The following is a 24556-nucleotide window of genomic DNA, read 5'->3' as shown; positions in this document are numbered from 1 at the left end:
TTCTCCCACAGTGTTCATTTATCATCTTAACCGCTGTCAGTGTCCCTTGTTACTGGAGCCTGCAGCCGGGCCGCAGTTTTCTCTGCCCAGGCTCCTCCTCTCTGCTCTCTCCAGCCTCACTCGGACTCTCTGCGTTTTCTGTGTGCTCTTCCTTCTTTCGCGTGGTGAGATAAAGCCGTGCCGTCGCCTTGTCCCTGAAGACACCCAGCTTGCAGTTCTCACGCTACTTGTTAGAATGGTTAGTTTTCATCCTGAGACAGTCGTGGAGCCTGTTGACTTTCTAACGTGCTTTGAGCCCATTGCTGGGCTCCCGCTGCTCTTGGGCGCTTGCCTTTTTCCTCCTCTGTGTGCTTTCTCGTTTTTCTAGTGCGCGTCCTCAAGTGGTCTCTCCAGGATTGAAGGGGGAGGAAAGGTCACGAACCCCAAGTGACCGGAGGGTTTCTGTTTGCCATCAGGCTTGGAGGCCGCACCTCGGAGTCTGTCCCTCTGCACCTCACTTCCAGCAGTCACAGGTGCTCCAGGGCACACTGGGAAGCAGTTGCACAGAAAAATCCTTTGTAGCAGATTTAATTCGCTGAGAGTGTTAGAAAAGAAGTGCATTGTTAAGATACTGTATTAGAATTTTTCTGAAAGAAAAGCCAAACAACGAGTATGTGGTATGTGATGGCATTACCTGGATTCCAGGAGAGTGGGTCAGCTGTGACAGAGGCTAGTGTCGGGCTGGGGCGTGCAGAGGACTGCTAGAAATGTCCACCCCTTGGTCGTGGTGGTGTCGTCGGTGCGTGCTTGTATTCAAATGCAGAAAATTGTACACTTTAAGCATGCATAATTTATTGCTTGTAAACGATATCTTAAGAAAGTATTTAAAATTCCACTATGATGTTATCTGTATTTTTGAATATTCCCTTTGCTGTGATCACAGGAGGTACATTTTATTATATTCAGTGTTATAAGGATGGTTTCCTCATTTTTATTAGCGACAGATATGTATAAATTGCAAAATACTTAGAAAGTCAGAGTATGTAATTCATACAGTGCTACTTTTAAAATTTTATGGTTGATACACTTTGATACAGAGTGTGTTAAGCATTTGGGTGAAGTAACTGGAAAATGAAAACGTTTTAAGTTTTGATATTATCATAAAACCAAAAGGCAATATATTTTAGAAAAAAGGAAATTTAGCTGAATTTGTGATTCATCCATCAATTTATTTATAAAATTTATTTATTTATTTTTGGCTGCCTTGGGTCTTCGTTGCTGCGCGTGGGCTTTCTGTAGTTGCGGCACGCGGGGGCTACTCTTTGTCGTGGTGCGCGGTCTTCTCATTGCGGTGGCTTCTCTTGTTGCAGAGCACAGGCTCTAGGCGTGCAGGCTTCAGTAGTTGTGGCACGCGGGCTCAGTAATTGTGGCTTGAGGGCTCTAGAGCGCAGACTCAGTAGTTGTGGCACACGGGCTTAGTTGCTCTGCGGCATGTGGGATCTTCCTGGACCAGGGCTTGAACCCGTGTCCCCTGCATTGGCAGGCGGATTCTTAACCACTGTGCCACCAGGGAAGCCCCATCCATCAGTTTAAATTTGTAGCTTCGTATAATTTGACATATTAGGTGTAGACGTTTTTTCATAGGAAAGAAAGCTCTAATTTCATTATGGACATAGACAAGGCAATTTGGTTTTTCATCACATAGCTTACGCTGTCCATAACTGTCACTCATTTTGACTTCTCTGTCTCTATGTGATGGACCTGGGGAGTGTTTGGTGGCGTTTGCTGTTTGTCGCATCATCGGTGGAGCATTGTGTCCACAGTGACACCAAGGATGATTAAACCTACAACCTTAGAGCTCTTTGTAAAGAGCTGAGGACGCCACCAAGAACCAGCTCTCGAACTCTGTTGTGTCCAGAGCACCTAATGTGATCAGAGGGTTGAAATTTAGTTGGAGCGGTGCTGCCGATCCAAACCTGTGACGGCAGGTCCGGCTTCTTGCTGTCGCCGACACGGAGACGTGTGGGAATGTGTTTCTGCTCTTGTGATCAGGCAAATTTATTAACGACAATGAGGGCACAGTAATTTTCAATAAATCACGACTCGCTGATGTATTTCAAAAGATCCATATAGGAGTAAACAATACCATTTATATTTAATTAGTTTTATTGAACGAAAGGCAATTTTATTGGTAATGAACCACATGTTATGATTAAGGATGTATTTTAATGACCTTTAAGTAATGCGAACAAATGTTGCCCTTGACCTAATAGCAGAGGCTTTCCTACATTATTGAAAACTTCAGAATGATTTTTAAATTATCATGAAAAGCTTCGAATGACATTCTCATTATTGTGCCATTATTCAGTCATTTGATGTCTAATGTACTAGATGAAATGCATTCCTCTAAATGTTCATGTGCATGTGGAAATACGGGGGTTGTTGCTAGGCGGTTCTTTATTTCCATGTATCAAAAGGCAGTCTGTTATAGGAGAACTTCATTTTTTGAAAATGACTGTGACGGTGTAGGACTTAAATGACGAGTGATCCTCCAGCTTGCCTTGTGCCAGGAGTCGGTTGGCTGTCTTTTCACAAGTCTAAAATTATTACGCAATGCATTTCTTCTTGTGTAAACTAGCCTGGCTTAATTAACTTGAACATAAATTTTTATTAGTTAACATATAATCTAAGCTGCAGTAGCAGACCCACTGTGGTGAGCTGGTGTGTTCACCCTTCATCCAGTGCAGCGTCTCTAACCTGCACGTATTTTGCAGGCCCACCTGAAGGCATGTGAATGAGCTTCCCCGAGTTTAACGAGCTCTCAGAGAACTCTCACGGCAGGATGGGAGTGAGCTGTCCCTCTGCCCCACTGGCATTGTCAGCTGGCAGGTGCTGTCCTCAGCCCCAGGGGTCTGTGTGGCAGTTGCTGTGTAGGCAGTGGCCTCCCTTGCAGCCTGGAGCCATGGCTCCCCTGCTGCGTCCGGAACTCAACAGTGGCCGTGGTGTTTTCGGCAGAGGATCATTCTGAGAGTGATGTTTGGAGGATCGGTCATGAGCTCAGACCTTCCTAAGGCTTTGGAAGCACTGCATTCCATGTGTTAAGTCCCTTTCTGCTCTGAGATCTAGAGTGATACATCCCAGATCCAGAGAGACGTTTCTTCTCCCTCACCTAACAGCCCAGAGGTGGGTGGTCCCAGCTGAGCGCGCAGCTGTGTCGTCCGCAGTCAGTGACCTTCAGCCACGTCCCAGTGTCTGCTCCCCTGCAGCCTGGCCAGCGGGAGCGGAGGGCACGGGGATGGGGCAGCGGCCTCGTCACCCTCCTGCCTCCAGGTGAGCGGTGTGGGGAGGGCTGGCTGTGACCGTGCTGAGGGGGAGCCACGCGCCCACGCAAGGTCGCAAGTTCCGTCTTAAAACGGCGACGGGAAGAATGGCGGAGTGGTCTCTGTCATCATTCCTTCATTTTGTCTTCCATCGAGCTTCTTTGATTACGTCCTAAGCTGCTTACTGGGTGGTGTACACTAATGCTTCTCCGTTGGTTCTCCTGGAGGATTTTACTGCCCTCAGAGCAGGCTGCTCCGTTTAGACCTGTTGTTACGATTACCATTTTTGTTAGAATCAGTTATTTCCCACTTGTTCTCCAAGGAGCTTGAAGCAACGTGAAAATCTGTATGTCCCTCACCTACGTTAGAGTAGGAAATAAATGAAATGTAAACTGCCAAGTCGTCCGTATGTCTTCTAGGAAGGAGAGAAGCCATATTAGTTGTAGAGTGTTGCCTGTTCTCTGTTGAAGAATGTTTTCTTGAAGGGATGGAGCTTTCCAGACAGCCCATCAGGCGGGGCTCCCCTGGCAGAGGAGCTCTCCTGGGGAAGAGCCCACAGCCAGCTGCCCCTCCTGAGAGCCGGTGGGCGGCCGGGAAGGCAAGACCCGTGTCAGCCGAGCCCTGAGCCTCTGTGAATGCGGGGCGGCAGGAGCAGAGGCAATGAAGACGGGTCTCGAGGTCGCTGTAAGAAATCTGGGAGGACATTAAGTCCAGACAGGAGCTGTGAGAAAAGATCAAGAGCAGAGTAAGACCTCTTGGAAAGACACGTGATGGCAGAGGTCCATCGAGTATCAGGACAGGAACGTGGCTCAACAGGGGAAGCAGAGTGGCACTTCCGGGTCTAGCTTGGTCCTCAGCACCACCTGTCCTCCTCCTCTGCGTGTTGTTAACTGTCCCGAGGTAAATTTGGCATACAAGAAATTGCCCAGAATTAAACTGTGCACTTCGCTACGCCAGTAAAACCGTCACCACAGACAAGATAGGGAAACCCCTGTCACTGCCAGCCTGTCATCCTTTGTGTGTGTGTGGTCAGCTGCGGTTCCTCTTTTCGATAGCAGTGCTTTCCCACTTTTCCACTCTCCTGTAATTTCTGATCCACCCGCCTTTCATCAGATGATCTTACCTTGCAGAGAAAAAGCAGTATATCAAATGGAAATCCCCTCCATTTCCCACCCTCCCGGCACCTCACCCCCCTACCTGCTGGTGCAGCGAAGCCGTGTCCCCTCTCCTGTCTGAAGGGAAGTCTTCCACCGCCTTTGCTTCCCCCTGCTTTCTCGAGACCTCCACCTGCCGGTTACTCTCTGCCTTGCCTTCTAGCCTCTCCCTCTGCCCACCCCTTTTTCTTAGCCCTCAGGCCTTCAGCCAACTCTAGTGTCTCAGGTGTCGCTTCCTCAGGGTTAGGTTACTTGAATATATTTAGAAAGCTGACTTGCTTTGTTCATTGGCTTTTCAGCTATTCTACCTCTTTGCATGTTTTTACTACTTGCTAGAGATGGCAATATGCATTTAACTAAAAGTGTATCGTGAAAACTTAACGTTGTATCACTTCACATTAAATTAAGAACCTTGTAATTGAATAGATCCATTTACCCCACTCATTTTTGACGCTGAAGCACATTGCACATTTTTTGTGTGCATATATATTTGTATGCATTTATATACTTTTTGTATATGCAGTGTATCTACGTATATCATAAACTGTTCTGTTTTATCTGTATCTTAAAGAAGTAAAGTGAAAAGACAGGATTTTTGTTTTTCTTTTGATATTAACCACGTTTGTTCCTTACCATTCCTTCCTAAAGATCTGAGTTTCTACTGGATATCATTTCCCTTCAGCCTAAAGAACTTCTGTTAGCATTTCTTGTAGTGTATGTCTGCTAGCAGTGAATTCGCATTTTCATTTATCCGAAAATATCTTAGTTTCACCTGTCCTGTTTTTGTGAAGTATATTTTTGCTGAATATTGAATTCAGGGTCGACCAGTTTTTTCTCCCCACAGCACTTTAAATGTTTTGTTCCATTGTGTTCTGCTTTCATTATTTGTGATGAAAAATCAGTGTTATTTTGCTAGTTTTTGCCTGCATGTAATGTGTCATTTTTCTCCAGGTATTTTTGAGATTTTTTTCTCTGTCTTTGGTCTCTTATTATGCTGTGACTTTGATTGTTTAAAATTTTGCTCATCTGTCTAGGGTTCGCTGGGCTTCCTGAATCTGCACATTTATGGCTGTCAGCCAGTTTGGCGTATTTTCAGTCATTGTTTCTTCAAATACCTTTTCTTCCTCATTCTCTCTGTGTGCTGCTTCCAGGAACCCAACTGCAAACAAACTCCTGCTGTTCTCTCAGGGACACTGTGGCCATACTCACTTTCAAGATCTCTCTCCTCTGTGTTCTTCGGATTCATCATCTCTTGACCTGTCTTCAAGTTCACAGACTGTTCTCCAGTCTGCTGTTAAGCCATCTAATGAATTTATTTCAGATGTATTTTTTTCAATTATAGAATTTCCAGTTGGTTCTTTTTTTGTATACGTGTTTTCTTTTTCTCTGCTGTGGTTTCCTGTTTGTTTATTGTTTATTAGGAGAATGTTTTCCTTTAAACATTTGAGATGTTCTAGTAACTGCTTTGAAATTCTCATCTCTTGATTCTGATGTCTAGTCATCTCAGAATTAGTCTTCTTTGATTGGACTCTACTTGAATGTGGATCCTGTGTTCTCATTTCCTCCTGTGTCTGGACATTTTAATTGGATCTTCAACATTACTGATGCATTGTAGAGACTCTGGATTCTATGATGTTCTTCTGAAGAGCATTGGGGGTTTTGTTTGGTTTTGTTTTGACTGGTGGTAACTGACTGAAGTCAGACAGCCAGCTCCATCTTCCCTTCTGTGAGGAGCCGCGGAGGTCTTTGTTCCTTTCTTCTGGCTGAGCCGGACTGCCTGAAACCTGCCTGCACGAGCGGCTTGGGCTGAGCATCAGAGTGCGCACAGCACTGCGGCCCCCTGAGGCCTCCCATTCCTCTCGCGCATCAGTGTCTGTGGTCCGACCTTTGTTCTTCATGTCCGGAAGGCTGTGTTTTCTAAGTGTTAGCAGCCGTGAGGCAAAACCAAAACAAAACAGGAAACAAACGAAACCTATAAAAATGGCAAACTGTCTGTGACGGGGGATCCTCCACATGCCCCCAGTTTTGATGATTCTCTCGGAGGGCTCCCAGGGCTCAGCGTCTTGTCCTCCTCGTGGCCATGAGTGGTTACAGTGAAAGGGCTCAGAGCAGTCAGCACAGAGAACAGGCACAGGGCGACATCGCAGGAAAGCAGGCAAGAGCTTCCAGACTCCCCTCCCAGGGGACCCACACAGGACACGCTGAGGTCCCCAGCATAATGTGGGAACACGTGGGAAGTAGTTTCTAGCAGGGAAGCTCATTAGAGACTCACAGGGCCTTTACTGGGGGCTGGGCCTGGAGGCACCCTCTGCCTGGGACGTACCACATGCCAGATGCACCCCCCCCCCCATATCCCCCGCCCCCCGCAAGAAGGAAAGTGGGTGTTCGGCATGAGCCGTGTTGCTTGAATAACTGGTTTAGGCACACTCTCTTATCTGGGAAGGGTGGCAGCTCTCCTGGGATCCACATTCCCAGACCCCAGCCAAGGGCCAGCCTTGCAAGCAGGGCTTTCTCAGGCCTGCTGTGTTAAACGTTCTGCACAGCCCACTCGCTTGGCCGGGGCGTATTTGCAGCAAAAGTATACGCAGCATTGTTATCCTTAGACCCGGTGCAGCTGGGTGAGACCAGCCCGCATTCTTGGTGTCGGTGAGCCCTTTGGGAGGGTTGAAGCAGTGCCCGTGCACCGTCACTGAGGAGCCCGAGCTGTCAGGTGTGCCCAGCGGCCCCTTTGGGTTTCAGGCGCCGGCCTCTGGCAGAAGCGGCCTCTGGCAGAAGCAGTGCAGGTTTCCTCAGCGGGAGGGGAACCTGCGGACGCTTGTGGGAGGCTCGGCTGATCTTGTCCTCTCTCTGCTCCTCCCCAGGGTCAGGGCTTTGTTCCTTCTGTCATCACAGGATCCTCGTGCACCAGGCGGCAATCCTAACTCTGTCTCTTCAGACATCCCTTCCTCCCCAGGCCTTTCAGCTGGAGGGGTTTTAGGCAAGAAACAAAGTATTTTTTGCAGGAAAATATTTTCCTATAACTTAACCAGGAAGACACACCGTGTTCAGGATTTGGTCAAGAAGAACGCTGAATCCTCAGACTTTTTCAGGTGGCTCTTCGTAGCTCCTATCCCTTCCATCCTGAGCGTTCATCTTGGGCGTGGCCCAGGACAGGTCACCCCCTTGCTGGGACAGCGCGCAGCGTTAGGTGTGAGTCTCGGGAGGTGGGGCAGGCTTGCGGGCCGCGGGGCTGCCTCGGTGGTGCCGTGTGTCTTATAAGCGTCGCCGGCTGCTTCTGACACAACCTGCCAGGGGGCAGCAGTTGTCCATTGGAGTCGGGAGAGTCCACACACCTCTGTTGGCCTTAAAAACTGTTCCTTTGAGTTCTCTTCCATCCTCATCCGTAGCGTTGGCAACAAAACATAAGAAAACCGTCACTTTTGGTAAATAAGATATGACAAGTATTAATTGGTAATTGGAAAATTTCCAAGTCATTTTGTTTAATTATTATGGAATTAATTCAGGTATTCTGTTTTCCAGGACCTTTTTTCTATCAATGCTTATGTTTATGCTCAGAAGCCACAACTGGATATTCATAGTTTTGAAGGCACATTTACCAGGGTAAGTTAAGTTTTTTGTTAAACACAAATATATTCACTGTGTAAGTTAAAAGTAGCAAACATTAATTTTGAAAAAGTAATTAAATCAATAATCAATTCAAACAAGTACCGAACTAAAAAGTGAAGACCTAGAGAATGTTTCAAGTTCTTAAATTTTCCTATAGCACATATTTCTTTGGGGTACGTTCAGTACAGTTTTTCTATTTTTAGCATATTTACTCTTTTTTTAAAAAATTTATTTATTTATTTTTGGCTGCGTTGGGTCTTTGTTGCTGTGCGTGGGCTTTCTCTAGTTGCAGTGAGCGGGGACTGCTCTTTGTTGCGGTGTGGCGACTTCTCCTGTTTCAGAGTGTGAGCTCTAGGCGCGTGGGCTTCAGTAGTTGTGGCACGCGGGCTCAGTAGTTGTGCCTCGTGGGCTCTAGAGCGCAGGCTCAGTAGCTGTGGCGCACGGACTTAGTTGCTCCGCGGCATGTGGGATCTTCCCGGACAGGGGACCAAACCCATGTCCCCTGCATTGGCAGGCGGATTCTTAACCACTGTGCCACCAGGGAAGTCCCAGCAAATTTATTCTTGATAAGATCCTTTTCCCTTAAAATATTATGAGTCAGTAAAATGAAGTAATTCAGCTATTTCAGTTTTGATTTTGGATAATAGTTAATACATTATGATAGCCACATCATTTCTTGATTTTTATTAACTGGTTGGATGGATATCTGTATGTGCACATCCATTTCCTTATATACACATATGTGTGTTTCATTCTACATTCTCTTCATTATTATGGCGTTTTGGTATAGCCATCTACTTCTCTCTTTTTAGAGTTGATACTTTGTTCTATAAAACCATTAAAGTCAAAGGGAAAACTCAGTATTCCTGGATTATCTATTTCTGAGTTAGGCAGCTTTTATCTCTTTACCTTGAACGGCTACCCTGGCTGTAAGCACAGGGTGGTTCCCTGCCGGACAGTTTTCTGTGGAAGAAACAGGGAAGGGTGTTGGAGCACTGCAGCCAAGGACTTGGATAAGCCCCTGTGTTGTGAAGACTGTAATGATGGTGTGGGAGCCACTGGGTGAGAGCTTGATTTGGTTCCTGATATATTTGGAAATTTATAAATATATTATCACCATTAGTATAAAACTATATAAAAATAAAAAGGTTAAAGGTATTTAAAAATTTTATAGCCTTACCATCCTAATATAAATAGTCATATTATTCTTTTGACTCTTCCCCTTCAAATTGTTTCCCATGTACGTACATACTGGAATAATACAAGCCTCATTTTTTTCCCCGCTTAAGATATATATTTCCTTAGTATTTTCTATATTGATGCAGCCATATAATTATCAATAGATATTTTTAAGCTAAAACTACTAAATGCAGCAAGTGTAACATATTTTACTTGACAAACTGTAACTCCTAAGGGACTTTGAAATGAAGGCAAAAGTGTGTGTGTGTCTGCAGAAACAGAGAATGGCCGTGTGCTGGCTTCAGATTATGGAGTAGACAAACCCCTTTAATCAACGGCTGTCTGTGGAGCTCCTGCATTTCAAGACCCAGTTTAAGTACCATCATTTGGAAGGCTTCCTTGTATTCCCTTTTCTTTGATATTGTTGCACTTCTGCCTGCCTTTATATTTGCCCTTGGGCTTCTATTTTGTCATTGTTCTGTGCTCGTTTAGCTCTCACATGAAACCAGAAACTACTTAGGTGAATGGCTGTCTTACTTCTTCTCATAGCTCCAGTTTCTAATACAGGGCTTGGTGTATATTCAGATACCAGATACACATCTGAATGAATTGAAGAACTCTCCTCTTTACAGATGATATAACTAAGGCACAGTTAAAAGAAACACCAGTTTATAATCCTAAAGTGAATTGCTTCTTGAGGAATAGCACCCCACCTGTGTGGACAGGTAGGGTTGCTTCTGGGTTTTAGCTATTGTGAATAATGCTGCTATGAATGTGGTAATACAGATATATCTTTGAGACCCTCCTTTTAGTTCTTTCGAGTATATACCCAGAAGTGGAATTTCTGGATCATATGATAATTCTATTTTCAGTTTTTGTGGAACTGCCAAAAGCAGCGGTTATACTGTTTTACAGTCTCACCAGCAGTGAACAGAGGGTCCAGTTTCTCCACATCCTCACCAGAACTTGTTGTTTTCTGATTTTCTGATAGTAGCCATGTTACTGGGTTTGAGAAGTTATCTCATTTTGGTTTTGATTTGCACTTTACTAGTGATTAGCAATGTTGAGCATCTTTTCATGTTCTTTATGGCCATTTGTATACCTTCTTTTTTTTTTTTGGCGGTACGCGGGCCTCTCACTGCTGTGGCCTCTCCCTTTGTGGAGCACAGGCTCCGGACGCGCAGGCTCAGCGGCCATGGCTCACGGGCCCAGCCGCTCCGCGGCATGTGGGATCTTCCCGGACTGGGGCACGAACCCGTGTCCCCTGCATCGGCAGGCAGACTCTCAACCACTGCGCCACCAGGGAAGCCCTGTATACCTTCTTTGGAGAAATGTCTATTCAAGTCCTTTGTCCATTTTCAAATTGGGTTGTTTGGGTTTTTTGTTGAGTTTGAGGAGTTCTCCATATATTCTGGATATTAATTCCTTCTCAGGGACTTGATTTGTACATATTTTCTTCCATTCTGTGAGTTGCCTTTTACTCTGTTGATAGTGCCTTTGAAGCACAAAATTCGTTGATCTTCATGAAGTCCAGTTTGTTTATTTTCTCCTTTGTTACTTGTGACTTTGCTGTCCTATCCAAAAAATCATTGCAAAACCCAATATGAAGCTTTTGTCCTATGTTTTCTTCTAAGTGTTTTATTATTGTAAGTCTTGCATTTAGATCTTTGATCCCTTTTGAGTTATTTTTGTATATATTGTTAGGGAAGGGTAACTTCATCCTTTGCCTACGGATATCCAGTTTTGTCAGCATCATTTGTTGAAAAGATTGTCCTTTCCCCATTGGGTGGTCTTGGCACCCTTGTCAAAACGTTTAACCTTATATGCAAGGGTTTTTTCCTGGGCTCTCCACTTTATTCCATTGGTCTGTATGTCTGTCTTTAGGCAGCACTATACTGTTTTGATTACTGTAACTTTGTATTACATTTTCAAATCAGGAAGTATGAGCCGTCCAGTTTAGTTTTTCTTTTTCAAGATTGTTTTGAATATTTCAGTTCCCTTGATATTCCATATGAATCTTAGAATGGATTTTTCTATTCCTGAAAAAAATGTCATTGGGATTTTGATAAGGGATTGCATTGAACCTGTAAATCACTTTGGGTAATACTGACATATTAACAATATTCAGTCTTCTCATCCATGAACATGGGATGCATTTCCATTTATTTATGTCTTTTTTACTTTCTTTTGGAAATATTTTGTAGTTTTCATTGTACAAATCTTTCACTTCCTTGGTTAAATTAATTCCTAAATATTTTATTGTTTTTGATGCTATTCTAAGTGGAATTGTTTTTGTAATTTCTTTCTCAGCTCGTTCATATATAGAAACGCAAGTGATTTTTGCATGATGAATTTGTATTCTGCTACTTTGCTGAATTCATTTATTAGATCCAACCATTTTTTTGTGAACTCTTAGGATTTTCTACATATACGATCATAACATCTGCAAGCAGAGATAATTTTACATCTTCCTTTCCAAATTGTGCCTCTTATTTCTCTTTCCTGTACAACTGCTGTGGCTAGAACTTCCAGTATTATGTAGTATGTTGAATAGTTGTGGTGAAAGCAGACATTCTGATCTTAGAGGAAAAGGTTTTAGTATTTCACCATTTGGTATCGTGTACCCAGTGGGTTTTTCATATATGGCTTTTATTATGTGGAGGTAGTTAGTTCCCTTCTATTCCTAGTGTATTGAATGTTTTTTATCATAAAAGGGTGTTGAATTTTGGCAAATGTGTTTTCTGCATCAATTGAGATGATCGTGTGGAGTTTTTCTCTTCATTCTGTTAATGTGATGTATTTTGTTGATTGATATGTATGTTGAACCATTGTTGCATTTCAGGAATAAATCTCACTTGGTCACAGAGTTTAATCCTTTTAATATGCTGCTGAATTTGTTTTTTTGGTATTTGGTACAGGATTTTTGCATCATTGTTCATAGAAGATATTGGTCTGTAGTTTACTTTTCTAGTAGTCTCTTAGTCTGGCTTTGATATGAGGGTTGTGCTGGCCTCACAGAGTGAGTTAGGAAGTGTCCTTCCTCTTCAATTTTTTGGAATAATTTGAGAAAGATTAATATTAATTCTTTAAATTTTTGGTAGATTTCACCAGTGAAGTCATCAGATCTAGGGATTTTCCTTGTCAGGAGATTTTTGAATATTGATTTAATCTCTACAAGGTATAGGTCTGTTTAGTTTTTTTATTTCTCCATGATTAGTCTTGGTAGATTTTGTGTTTTTTAGGAATTTGTCCATGTCACCTAGGTTATCCTGTTTGTTAGCGTATGGTTGTTCATAATACTCTCTTATAATCCTTTTTATTTTTTTAGAATCATAGTAATATCCCTACTTTTATTTCTGATTTTAGTAATTTGAGTCTTTTTTTCTTAGTCCATCTAGCCAAAGGTTTTTCAATTTTGTTGATCTTTTTGAAGAAGTAACTTTCATATTTATTAATTTTTCCTGTTCTTTATTTTGTTTATCTCTGCTCTGTTCTTTATTTTTACCTTCCTTCTGCTAACTTTAGGTTTAATTTGTTCTTCTTTTTCTAGTTCCTTAAGTTCTAAAGTTAGGTTGTTGATTTGAGATCTTTCCTGTTTTGGAATTTAAACAGTTATAAATTGTTATAAATTATATAACTATATAAGCTAGAAATTTCCCCCTTAGCACCACTTATGCTGCATCCCATGGGTTTTTATAAATTATATTTTCCTTGTCATTTGTCTCTAAGTATTTTCTAATTTCCCTTTTCATTTTAATTCATTGGTTTTTTTTTTTAACATCTTTATTGAAGTATAATTGCTTTACAATGGTGTGTTAGTTTCTGCTGTATAACAAAGTGAATCAGCTATACATATACATATATCCCCATATCTCCTCCCTCTTGCATCTCCCTCCCACCCTCCCTATCCCACCCCTCTAGGTGGTCACAAAGCACTGAGCTGATCTCCCTGTGCTATGTGGCTGTTTCCCACTAGCTATCTATTTTACATTTGGTAGTATATATAAGTCCATGTCACTCTCTCACTTCGTCCCAGCTTACCCTTCCCCCTCCCTAATTCATTGTTTTTTAAAAAGAATGTTGTTTGATTTCCACAGTTTTGTGAATTTTCTGTTATTAATTTCTAACTATATCTTGTCATGGTTGGAGTAGATATAGATACTTTGTATGATATCTGTTTTTTAAAATCTGTTGAGACTTAATTTGTGGCCTAACATAAGGTGTGTCTTAGAAAATACCCCATATGCACTTGAGAACAATGTGTATGCTGTTGTTGTGTGGAGTGTTCTATATATGTCTGTTAGATCTAATTGGCTTATTGTGTTAAGTTCTCTATTTCCTTACTTCAGTCTGGTTGTTCTACCCATAACTGTGAGTGGGATATAAAAGTCTTCAACTATTTCTCCCTTCAGTTCTATCAATTGTTGCTTCATATATTGTCTTTTATTAGGAGCATAATGGTGTATAATTATCATATCTTTTTGCCTTATTGAACATTTAATTAATACATAATGTCTCTTGTGATCCTTTTTGATTTAACATCTGTTTTTTCTGACATTAGTATAGCTACCCCTGCTCTCTTTTGCTCACTATTTGCAGGGAATATCTTTTCCCATACTTTAACTTTCAACTTCTTTGTGTCTTTGGATCTAAAGTGAGTCTCTTGTAGATAGCATATAGTTGGATCATTTGTTTTTATCCATTCTGCCAATATCTGTCTTGTGATTGGTGAGTTTAATGCATTTATATTTGAAGTAATTAGTGATAAGGAGCAATTTATTTCCGTCATTGTACTATTTGTTTTCTATATGGCCTATAGTTTTATTGTCTCTCATTTCCTGCATTACTGTCTTGTATTGTGTTTCACTGATTTTTTTTTTATAGTGAAATGTTTAAATTTCTTTCTCATTTCTTTTGAGTATATTCTGTAGCTGTTTTCTTTTTGGTTACCATGGGGATTACATTTAACACCCTGAAGTTATAACACTCTAATTTGAGTTTACACCAAGTTAAGTTCAATAACATATTAAAACTCTGCTCCTTTACAGCTCTTTCCTCAGCTCTTTCAGTTGTCATTGTCACAAAATTATATCTTTATATATTGTGTCCTAAAAATATAAACTAATAATTCTTTTAAATGCATGAGTGTCTTAAATTATGTAGAAATAAGATTTGGAGTTACAAACCAAAGTTACAATAATACTAGCTTTTAGAATAATAACTTGCTCTTTTTCTCTAAATATATTAGTCTCTTAAATCATGTAGAGAAGAAAGAGCACAGTTACAAACCATTGTTACAATCATATTTACTTTTATAATTATTCATCTGCATTGAGATCTTTAATTCTCCGTGTGGTTTTGAAGACTGTCTAGTGTCCTTTTATTTCAGTCTTCATGACTCCCTTGAGCACCACTTCTTGCCCGGAAGGTCCAGTGGTCACCAGCTCCCCTCAGCTTCTCCCCCGCTCCCCAATTTGGCTAAGCATGCATTTTTTAAAAAATTGTTATTGGAGTATAGTTGATTTACAGTGTTCCTCAGCTTTTGTTTATCTGGGAACGCCTTGATTTCTCCCTCACTTTTGAAGGACAGTTTTGCTGGATATAGGATTCTTGGTTGACAGTTCTTTTTCTTTTAGCACTTTGTCTATACCAGTGCACTGCCTTCTGGCCTCGATAGTTCCTGATGAGAAATCTGCTAATCATTTTATTGAGGATCGCTTGTATGTGATGATGCGCTTCTTTCTTGCTATTTAAGATTCTCTCTTTGTCCTTGTCTTTTGAAAGTTTGATTATAATGTGTCTTGGTGTGGGTCTCTTTCAGTTCTCACATGGATTTGACTGAGCTTGAATACTTATTCATGTCTTTCATTAACTTTGGGGGATTTCAGCCATTATTTCTTCAAATAGTCTCTCTGCCCCTTTATCTCTCTCTTCTTCTTCTTGGATTTCCACAATGTGTATACTGGTTCGTTTTTTTCTGTCCTGCAGATCCCTTAGGCCCTTTCAACTTTCTGCAATCTCTTTTCTTTCTCTTTCTCAGCCTCAGTAATTTCCATTGTCCTACCTTCAGGTTCACTAATTCTTTCTTCTGTCTGCTCAAAACTGCCTTGAATCCCTTTAGTGAATTTTTCATTTTGCTCATCGTACTTTTCAGCTCTTGAATTTCTTTTGGTTTCTGTTTGGGTTTTCTATTTCTTCATTCACATTTCCACTTTGTTCATACTTTGTTTTCTTGACTCTCTCCACATCTTTATGTCTTTGAACATCTTTAATATTTTTCTTTTAAAATCTTTGTCTAGTATAACTGCCATCCGATCTTTTTCAGGGATAGTTTCTGTTGATTTATATTTTTCCTTTGAAAGGACCATAGCTTTCTGTTGGTGTTTATGCCTTGTTATTTTTTTGTTGAACACAGTACATTTGAATATAATAATGTATAACTTCAGAAGTCAAAACCAGGGTTCGTTGGGTTTCTGTCATTGCTTTTGTTTATTTTATTTTATTTTTTTTGATTGTGGTAGGCTCTCTCTCTGCTGAGGATCAGCCTGAGGTATAAACTTAATGCTTTCTTATGTCTTTTCTGAGCCTTTCCTTGGGCATGTGCCATCATTTTCTGTTTTTTCGTGTATATGCAGTTGTTTTTGAATGTCCTAGTCTTTAATATCTGTCTTCCAAAAGGGGAAAAAGAGAAAAACAAAGGGGGGTAAACGGGGCACTCGCGCTTGAAATCCACTTGGTGGGGGAGGGGTTTGCAACAAGGGGGGAGGTGTGGCAACAAGGGCCACCGGCCTCTTTGGCTGCATCTCTGCCATCCTAAGCAGCATCAGAGCACAGGTTCCTGATATTGGAGGACAAGGTCCTTTCGGTCCACCCTGGCTGGCTTCCGCAAGCTGCTCTAGAAACACGTGTATGGCCTCCTGCCACGTGGCTGAGGGTGGGACGGGTAGGTGCTACGTGCTAAGACCTGAAAGTCACCACAATTGACTGCAGTAACCATCCAGCGCTTCCCCTGGAACTTGTAAGCCTTCACCAGCCCTGGATTCTAAATTAGTTACATCAGACAGATTCTGTCCCTGTAGTTGTGGCCCAGGTTGGGGGCCATTCCTGGTGCTTCTTGCTCCGCCATCATCCCAGAGTCCTCTGTGTAAGTCCTGTCTTTTACCCCTATTTTTCACTGCCTTTTCACTGCTTGTTAGCTGGATCCAGCTGGTGGACTTGTTTTTAACACTGTGGATATCTGAAGTACGAGTAATAAAAAAGTTGCTAATTTGCTTTTTTCTTACTTTTCTCTCCTTGAACAGGAAGATAGTGATCCACCCATTCATGAAAGTCTCAGCATAGAAAATACCTTGTGGGCAAGCACTGTTGTTGCATCAGGTGAGAAATAAGCTCTATTTTTAACATGAATTCTCACATATAGGAGACGCTTTGTGTTTTTAAGTGACTCCAAACAAATGTTTGTCAAAGTGCTTTGCACCACAGGGACCTTATTAAACATATACTCCCGTTCAGTGGATGTGGACCAGGCCTTAGAGTCTGCATCTCAGACAAGCCCAGGGCGAGGCTTGCGCTGCTGCTTATCACGCGTGGAGGAGCTTGGCTGAAACAGCTAAGGAGGGTGCACCCTTGTGTAGCAAGGCAGGGGGCATTTTGCTAGTTTTGACATCCGTTTCATGGCAAACTTGTCAGTGTGCCTTAAAGACAGGTGGCACAGCAGAACCGGGGAAGCAAACAGTGACTTCAGAGGGCTCTGACCACTTCTCATTCATCTAACAGCTGAGGAGGTCAGTGTGGTCGCTTGTCTGTGGGGGAGAGAAGTATTAGATGAGACAGGGACCTTAGGAGGGAGATTGGGTTGGGCCTTTAGGGGCCACGATGAAGGTTCTTTTAAGTAAAATTGGAGTATGTTGGAATATTTCTAGTGGTTGAACAGGGAGGCCACTTAAATGTACATTTTGTAAAGTAAATTTCTCTGAGAGACATTGAAAATCTAAGTGATTATCACCTTTTCAGAAAATGGTTGACCTTGTGGATGGTACCAGGAGGTAGCAGCAGGGAGCGTTAAGGGTGCTGGTGGGATAGGATGCGGGGAAGCACTCAAGGGAGGAATGTCTGTCTCGGCATCTGTCACCAGTGCTGGCAGCGCTCCCCTTAGAGCACAGTCCTCCTTCTGGGGTTGTGTATGGGATCTCCGCTCCAGACCTGGCGTTGGTGATACAGTGTGGGACAGCTTATGGTGAGAAAGAAATGAAGAAAATGAGCCAAAGGGAATTCCCTGGTGGCCTAGTGGTTAGGATTCGACGCTTTCACTGCTAGGGCCCAGGTTCATTCCCTGATCGGGGAACTAAGGTTCTGTAAGCCGCGTGGTGCAGCCAAAAATATAAAGAAAGAAAAAGAGAGAAGTCATTTGAGCTATGCTAAGTATCTCAGAAAAGTGCAGGGTGCCTTGAAAACAAAGAAGTGAAAACCTTACCTGGTCAGGGTCTGGAAGAGGCTTCCCTGAAGAAGAAACACGTGAACTAGATTTTAAACCACACAGACGTGCCTAGGTGAGGTGGACACTGGGGATATGTGGCGGCACTGACTTCTCGGCACTGACTGTGTGCAGAGGCCTCATGCTGAGGGGCACAGCAGGCTGAAGACAGGGTTCCGAGGGCCATGTGCCTGGCACGTGGAGCAGGAGGGGCTCAGATCCATGCAGCGCACTTCTGCGTTTGTGCTAAGATGGGGCGTGGGTACACAGAAGGGTCAGGGAGCTGCTAGACCAGAGCACATGTCCCCTGTAGAGGACAGGGAATGAACAGTTTATTTATTTGAATTTTTGAATTTTATTTTATTTTATTTTATTTATTTTATTTATTTATTTTATTTATTTATTTTTTATACAGCAGGTTCTTATAAGTTATCTATTTTATACATATTAGTGTGTACATGTCAATCCCAATCTCCCAATTCGTCCCACCACTGTCCCCCCTGCCACTTCCCCCCTTGGTGTCCATACATTTGTTCTCTACATCTGTGTCTCTATATCTGCCCTGCAAACCGGTTCATCTGTACCATTTTTCTAGGTTCCACATATATGCATACGATATTTGTTTTTCTCTTTCTGACTTACTTCTTTTCTCTTTCTGACTTACTTCACTCTGTTTGACAGTCTCTAGATTCATCCACATCTCTACAAATGACCCAATTTCGTTCCTTTTTATGGCTGAGTAATATTCCATTGTATATATGTACCACATCTTCTTTATCCATTCATCTGTCAGTGAGCATTTAGGTTGCTTCCATGACCTGGCAGTTGAAAACAGTGCTGCAGTGAACATTGGGGTGCATGTGTCTTTTTGATTTGTGTTTTTTTTTGGGTAATATGCCCAGTAGTGGCATTGCTGGGTCATATGATAATTCTATTTTTAGTTTTTTAAGGAACCTCCATGCTGTTCTCCATAGTGGCTGTATCAATTTGCATTCCCACCAACAGTGCGAGAGGGTTCCCTTTTCTCCACACCCTCTCCAGCATTTGTTGTTTGTAGATTTTCTGATGATGCCCATTCTAACTGGTGTGAGGCGATACCTCATTATAGTTTTGATTTGCATTTCTCTAATGATTAGTGATGTTGAGCAGCTTTTCATGTGCTTCTTGGCCATCTGTATACCTTCTTTGGAGAAATGTCTATTTAAGTCTTCTGCCCATTTTTTGATTGGGTTGTTTGTTTTGTTAATATTGAGCTGCATGAGCTGTTTATATATTTTGGAGATTAATCCGTTGTCTGTTGATTCGTTTGCAAATATTTTCTCCCATTCTGAGAGTTGTCTTTTCGTCTTGTTTGTAGTTTCCTTTCCTTTGCAAAAGGTTTTAAGTTTCATTAGGTCCCATTTGTTTATTTTTGTTTTTATTTCCATTACTCTGGGAGGTGGATCAAAAATGATCTTGCTGTGATTTATGTCAAAGAGTGTTCTTCCTATATTTTCCTCTAAGAGTTTTATAGTGTCTGGTCTTACATTTAGGTCTCTAATCCATTCTGAGTTTATTTTTGTGTATGGTGTTAGGGAGTGTTCTAATTTCATTCTTTTCCATGTAGCTGTCCAGTTTTCCCAGCACCACTTATTGAAGAGACTGTCTTTTCTCCATTGTATATCCTTGCCTCCTTTGTCATAGATTAGTTGACCATAGGTGCATGGGTTTATCTCTGGGCTTTCTGTCCTGTTCCGTTGATCTACATTTCTGTTTTTGTGCCAGTACCATATTGTCTTGATTACTGTAGGTTTGTAGTATAGTCTGAAGCCAGGGAGTCTGATTCCTCCAGCTCCGTTTTTTTTCCCTCAAGACTGCTTTGGCTATTTGGGGTCTTTTGTGTCTCCATACAACTTTTAAGGGTTTTTTATTCTAGTTCTGTAAAAAAATGCCACTGGTAATTTGATAGGGATTGCATTGAATCTGTAGATTGCTTTGGGTAGTACAGTCATTTTCACAATATTGATTCTTCCAATCCAAGAACATGGTATATCTGTTTGTGTCATCTTTGATTTCTTTCATCAGTGTCTTATAGTTTCTGAGTACAGGTCTTTTACCTCCTTAGGTAGGTTTATTCCTAGATATTTTATTATTTTTGTTGCAGTGGTGAATGGGATTGTTTCCTTAATTTTTCTTTCTGATCTTTCGTTGTTAGTATATAGGAATGCAAGAGATTTCTGTGCATTAACTTTGTATCCTGCAACTTTACCAGATTCATTGATTAGCTCTAGTAGTTTTCTGGTGGCATCTTTAGGATTCTCTATGTATAGTATCATGTCATCTGCAAACAGTGACAGTTTTACTTTTTCTTTTCCAATTTGTGTTCCTTTTATTTCTTTTCCTTCTCTGATTGCTGTGGTTAGGACTTCCAAAACTATATTGAATAATAGTGGTAAGAGTGGACATCCTTGTCTTGTTCCTGATCTTAGAGGGGATGCTTTCAGTTTTTCACCATTGAGAATGATGTTTGCTGTGAGTTTGTTGTATATGGTCTTTATTAGGTTGAGGTAGGTTCCCTCTATGCCCACTTTCTGGAGAATTTTTATCATAAATGGGTGTTGAATTTTGTCAAAAGCTTTCTCTGCATCTGTTGAGATGATCATATGGTGTTTCTTCTTCTGTTTGTTAATACTGTGTATCACATTGATTGATTTGCGTATATTGAAGAATCCTTGCATCCCTGGGATAAATCCCACTTGATCATGGTGTATGGTCCTTTTAATGTGTTGTTGGATTCTGTTTGCTAGTATTTTGTTGAGGATTTTTGCATCTATATTCATCAGTGATTTTGGTGTATAATTTTCTTTTTTTGTAGCATCTTTGTCTGGTTTTGGTATCAGGGTGATGGTGGCCTCATAGAATTAGTTTGGGAGTGTTCCTTCCTCTGCAATTTTGTGGAAGAGTTTGAGAAGGATGGGTGTTAGCTCTTCTCTAAATGTTTGATAGATTTCACCTGTCAAGCCGTCTGGTCTTGGACTTTTGTTTGTTGGAAGATTTTAAATCACAGTTTCAATTTCATTCCTTGTGATTGGTCTGTTCATATTTTCTATTCCTTCCTGGTTCAGTCTTGGAAGGTTATACCTTTCTAAGAATTTGTCCATTTCTTCCAGGTTGTCCATTTTATTGGCGCAGAGTTGCTTGTAGTAGTCTCTTATAATGTTTTGTATTTCTGCGGTGTCCATTGTAACTTCTCCTTTTCCATTTCTAATTTTATTTTTTTAATTAATTAATTTATTTATTTATTTTTGGCTGTGTTGGGTCTTCGTTTCTGTGCGAGGGCTTTCTCTAGTTGCGGCAAGTGGGGACCACTCTTCATCGCGGTGCACGGGCCTCTCACTATCGCGGCCTCTCTTGTTGCGGAGCACAGGCTCCAGACGCGCAGGCTCAGCAGTTGTGGCTCACGGGCCTAGTTGCTCCACGGCATGTGGGATCTTCCCAGACCAGGGCTGAAACCCGTGTCCTCTGCATTGGCAGGCAGACTCTCAACCACTGCACCACCAGGGAAGCCCCTCTAATTTTATTGATTTGAGTCCTCTCTTTTTCTTGATGAGTCTGGCTAAAGGTTTATCAATTTTGTTTATCTTCTCAAAGAACCAACTTTTAGTTTGATTGATCTTTGCTATTGTTTTCTTTGTTTCTATTTCATTTATTTCTGCTCTGATATTTATGATTTCTTTCCTTCTACTAACGTTGGGTTTTGTTTGTTCTTCTTTCTCTAGCTCCTTTAGGTGTAAGTTTAGATTGTTTATTTGAGATTTTTCTTGTTTCTTGAGATAGGCTTGTATTGGTATAAACTTCCCTCTTCGAACTGCTTTTGCGGCATCCCATAGGCTTTGGATCATTGTATTTTCATTGTCATTTGTCTCTAGGTATTTTTTGATTTCCTCTTTGATTTCTTCAGTGATCTTTTCGTTATTTAGTAACGTGTTGTTTAGCCTCCACGTGTTTGTGTTTTTTACCCTGTAATTTATTTCTAACCTCATAGTGTTGTGGTAGGAAAAGATGCTTGATATGATTTCACTTTTCTTAAATTTACCGAGGCTTGATTTGTGACCCAAGATGTGATCTATCCTAGAGAGTGTTCTGTGTGCACTTGAGAAAAAAGTGTAATCTGCTGTTTTTGGATGGAATGTCCTTTAAATATCAATTAAATCTATCTGGTCTACTGTGTCATTTAAAGCTTGTGTTTCCTTATTCATTTTCTGGCTGGATGATCTGTCCATTGGTGTTACTGAGCTGTTAATGTCCCCCACTATTGTGTGTCGATTTCCTCTTTTACAGCTGTTAGCAGTTGCCGTATGTATTGAGGTGCTCCTATATTGGGTACATATATATTTATGATTGTTATATCTTCTTCTTGGATTGATCCCTTGATCATTATGTAGTGTCCTTCCTTGTCTCTTGTAACATTCTTTATTTTAAAGTCTATTTGATCTGATATGAGTATTGCTACTCCAGCTTTCTTTTGATTTCCATTTGCATGGAATATCTTTTTCCATCCCCTCACTTTCAGTCTGTATGTGTCCCTAGGTCTGAAGTGGGTCTCTTGCAGACAGCATATAGATGGGTCGTGTTTTTGTATCCATTCAGCGAGCCTGTGTCTTTTGGTTGGAGCATTTAATCCATTCACGTTTAAGGTAATTATCGATATGGATGTTCCTATTACCATTTTCTTAATTGTTATGGGTTTGTTTTTGTAGGTCCTTTTCTTCTCTTGTGTTTGCCACTTAGAGAAGTTCCTTTAGCATTTGTTGTAGAGCTGGTTTGGTGGTGCTGAATTCTCTTAGCTTTTGCTTGTCTGTAAAGCTTTTGATTTCTCCATCGAATCTGAATGAGATCCTTGCCGGGTAGAGTAATCTTGGTTGCAGGTTCTTCCCTTTCATCACTTTAAATATCTTGTGCCACTCCCTTCTGGCTTGTAGAGTTTCTACTGAGAAATCAGCTGTTAACCTTATGGGAGTTCCCGCGTATGTTATTTGTCATTTTTCTCTTGTTGCTTTCAATAATTTTTCTTTGTCTTTAATTTTTGTCAGTTTGATTATTATGTGTCTTGGCGTGTTTCTCCTTCGGTTTATCCTACCTGGGACTCTCTGTGCCTCCTAGACTTGGGTGGCTACTTCCTTTCCCATGTTAGGGAAATTTTTGACTATAATCTCTTCAAATATTTTCTAGGGTCATTTCTCTCTCTCTTCTTCTTCTGGGACCCCTATAATGTGAATGTTGTTGCATTTAATGTTGTCCCAGAGGTCTCTTAGGGTGTCTTCATTTCTCTTCATTCTTGTTTCTTTATTCTGTTCTGTGGAAGTGAATTCTACCATTCTGTCTTCCAGGTCACTTATCCGTTCTTCTGCCTCAGTTCTTCTGCTATTGATTCCTTCTAGTGTAGTTTTCATTTCAGTTATTGTATTGTTCATCTCTGTTTGTTTGTTCTTTAATTATTCTAGGTGTTTGTTCTTTAATTCTTCTAGGTCTTTGTTAAACATTTCTTGCATCTTCTCTATCTTTGCCTCCATTCTTTTTCCGAGGTCCTGGATCATCTTCACTATCATTATTCTGAATTCTTTTTCTGGAAGGTTGCCTATCTCCACTTCATTCAGTTGTTTTTCTGGAGTTTTATCTTGTTCCTTCATTTATCTTGTTCCTTCATTTAGTTGTTTTTTTGGAGTTTTATCTTGTTCCTTCATCTGGTACAACGTCCTCTGCCTTTTCATTTTGTCTATCTTTCTGTGAATGTGGTTTTCCTTCTACAGGCTGCAGAATTGTAGTTCTTCTTCAGAGACGAAGTTTTGCACTAGTGTTTTAACATCACTAAAAAAGCATGAAAGCAAACATTTTAATAGGTGGAGATTCTCTTCAGGTAGTAGATGTTGGTTTTTTGTCGTGATGAATTTTTTAAATTTCTCACAATAAAAAGAGAGTGGAAGTAAGTGTAGCACACTGTCAGAGACATCAGAGAGGGCAGGCCAGTCCTTCTTGAGGTCCAGGTAAGGGCTGTGGCTCAGAAGGCCTACCATTGTTAGCAGGGTCATGTACCCAGGATTTGATTCCAGGGGTGCTGTCCTCCATGGCCTTTGCCCTTCAGCACTTAGCATGTAATAGTTTATAGGAAAATACTTACAGCATACCACATTTACATACCTGGTCACAGATTTTACATTTTCTGTATCTAGTTGTATCTAGGTGTTGTATCCTATTTTTTTTCATCATGTTGATATTTATTCTTTTTAATAAAGGATCAAGATTGAGTTCACTCATAAAGATATTTGAAGATTCTCTTTTTCTTTTTAAATTTATTTCATCTTTTGTTTCCTGTATGTTAGAATGTTGTCACTGATCCCCAGTACTATTGATTTTTGGCCTCTCTTCTCAAAGAGCCAGAAGCAACCCAAGCTGGAGGCTTGAGGTATCCTAGATAATTCACTGTGCACAGTGTTTCTCTCCTGACCTTCATTCTCAGGATGACCTTGGCAAGTGGTAGCTCCTACTTGTGAACTTCGGCAACACAGACACAAATGTAGGCATCATAACACGTTTGCTGCATAGGTAACCCTTTCTTATTCTTCCAGAGATAGAATTCAGTGGCCAGAGTATTGTATCTTCTGAGAGAGTATTTAGGTTGTTTAAAACAATCGTTCCACAAGTTTAAATAAAGTGCCTTTAATTTTAAATTTTGTTCAGTCATTTTTGAAATGCAAGCTTTTTCATGTATTTCAAATCTTTCAACACATGCTTAACTCTATTTCAAAGCCTATTAATGTGAGCAATTGCTAGACTCTCTATATAAGCAGCCTTCCGTATACTGAGAT

The 24556-nt window shown here is 41.1% G+C and overlaps 1 protein-coding gene across 16 annotated transcripts in view; it reads left to right on the top strand.

Annotated features, from left to right (window-relative positions):
- ATP9B (ATPase phospholipid transporting 9B (putative)) overlaps nt 1-24556 on the top strand; it is a 217961-nt gene that overhangs the window by 78028 nt on the left and 115377 nt on the right. For all 16 annotated transcript variants that reach the window (XR_003794415.1, XR_003794414.1, XR_003794417.1 and 13 more), the window contains 2 exons: nt 7973-8053; nt 16540-16615. Coding sequence is in view for 9 of the 16 variants with exons in the window: in XM_029228447.1 (XP_029084280.1) it covers nt 7973-8053; nt 16540-16615 (157 nt within the window). In the remaining 7 variants the exon portion in view is untranslated. The remainder of the gene's footprint in view (nt 1-7972; nt 8054-16539; nt 16616-24556) is intronic.

Source organism: Monodon monoceros, unplaced genomic scaffold (assembly GCF_005190385.1).
Source record: "Monodon monoceros isolate NGI ecotype Baffin Bay Population unplaced genomic scaffold, NGI_Narwhal_1 Super_Scaffold_1, whole genome shotgun sequence".
Taxonomy (NCBI): domain Eukaryota; kingdom Metazoa; phylum Chordata; class Mammalia; order Artiodactyla; family Monodontidae; genus Monodon; species Monodon monoceros.
The sequence above is the reverse complement of the archived record's forward strand: the minus strand, read 5'-3'. Positions and strand labels throughout refer to the sequence as shown.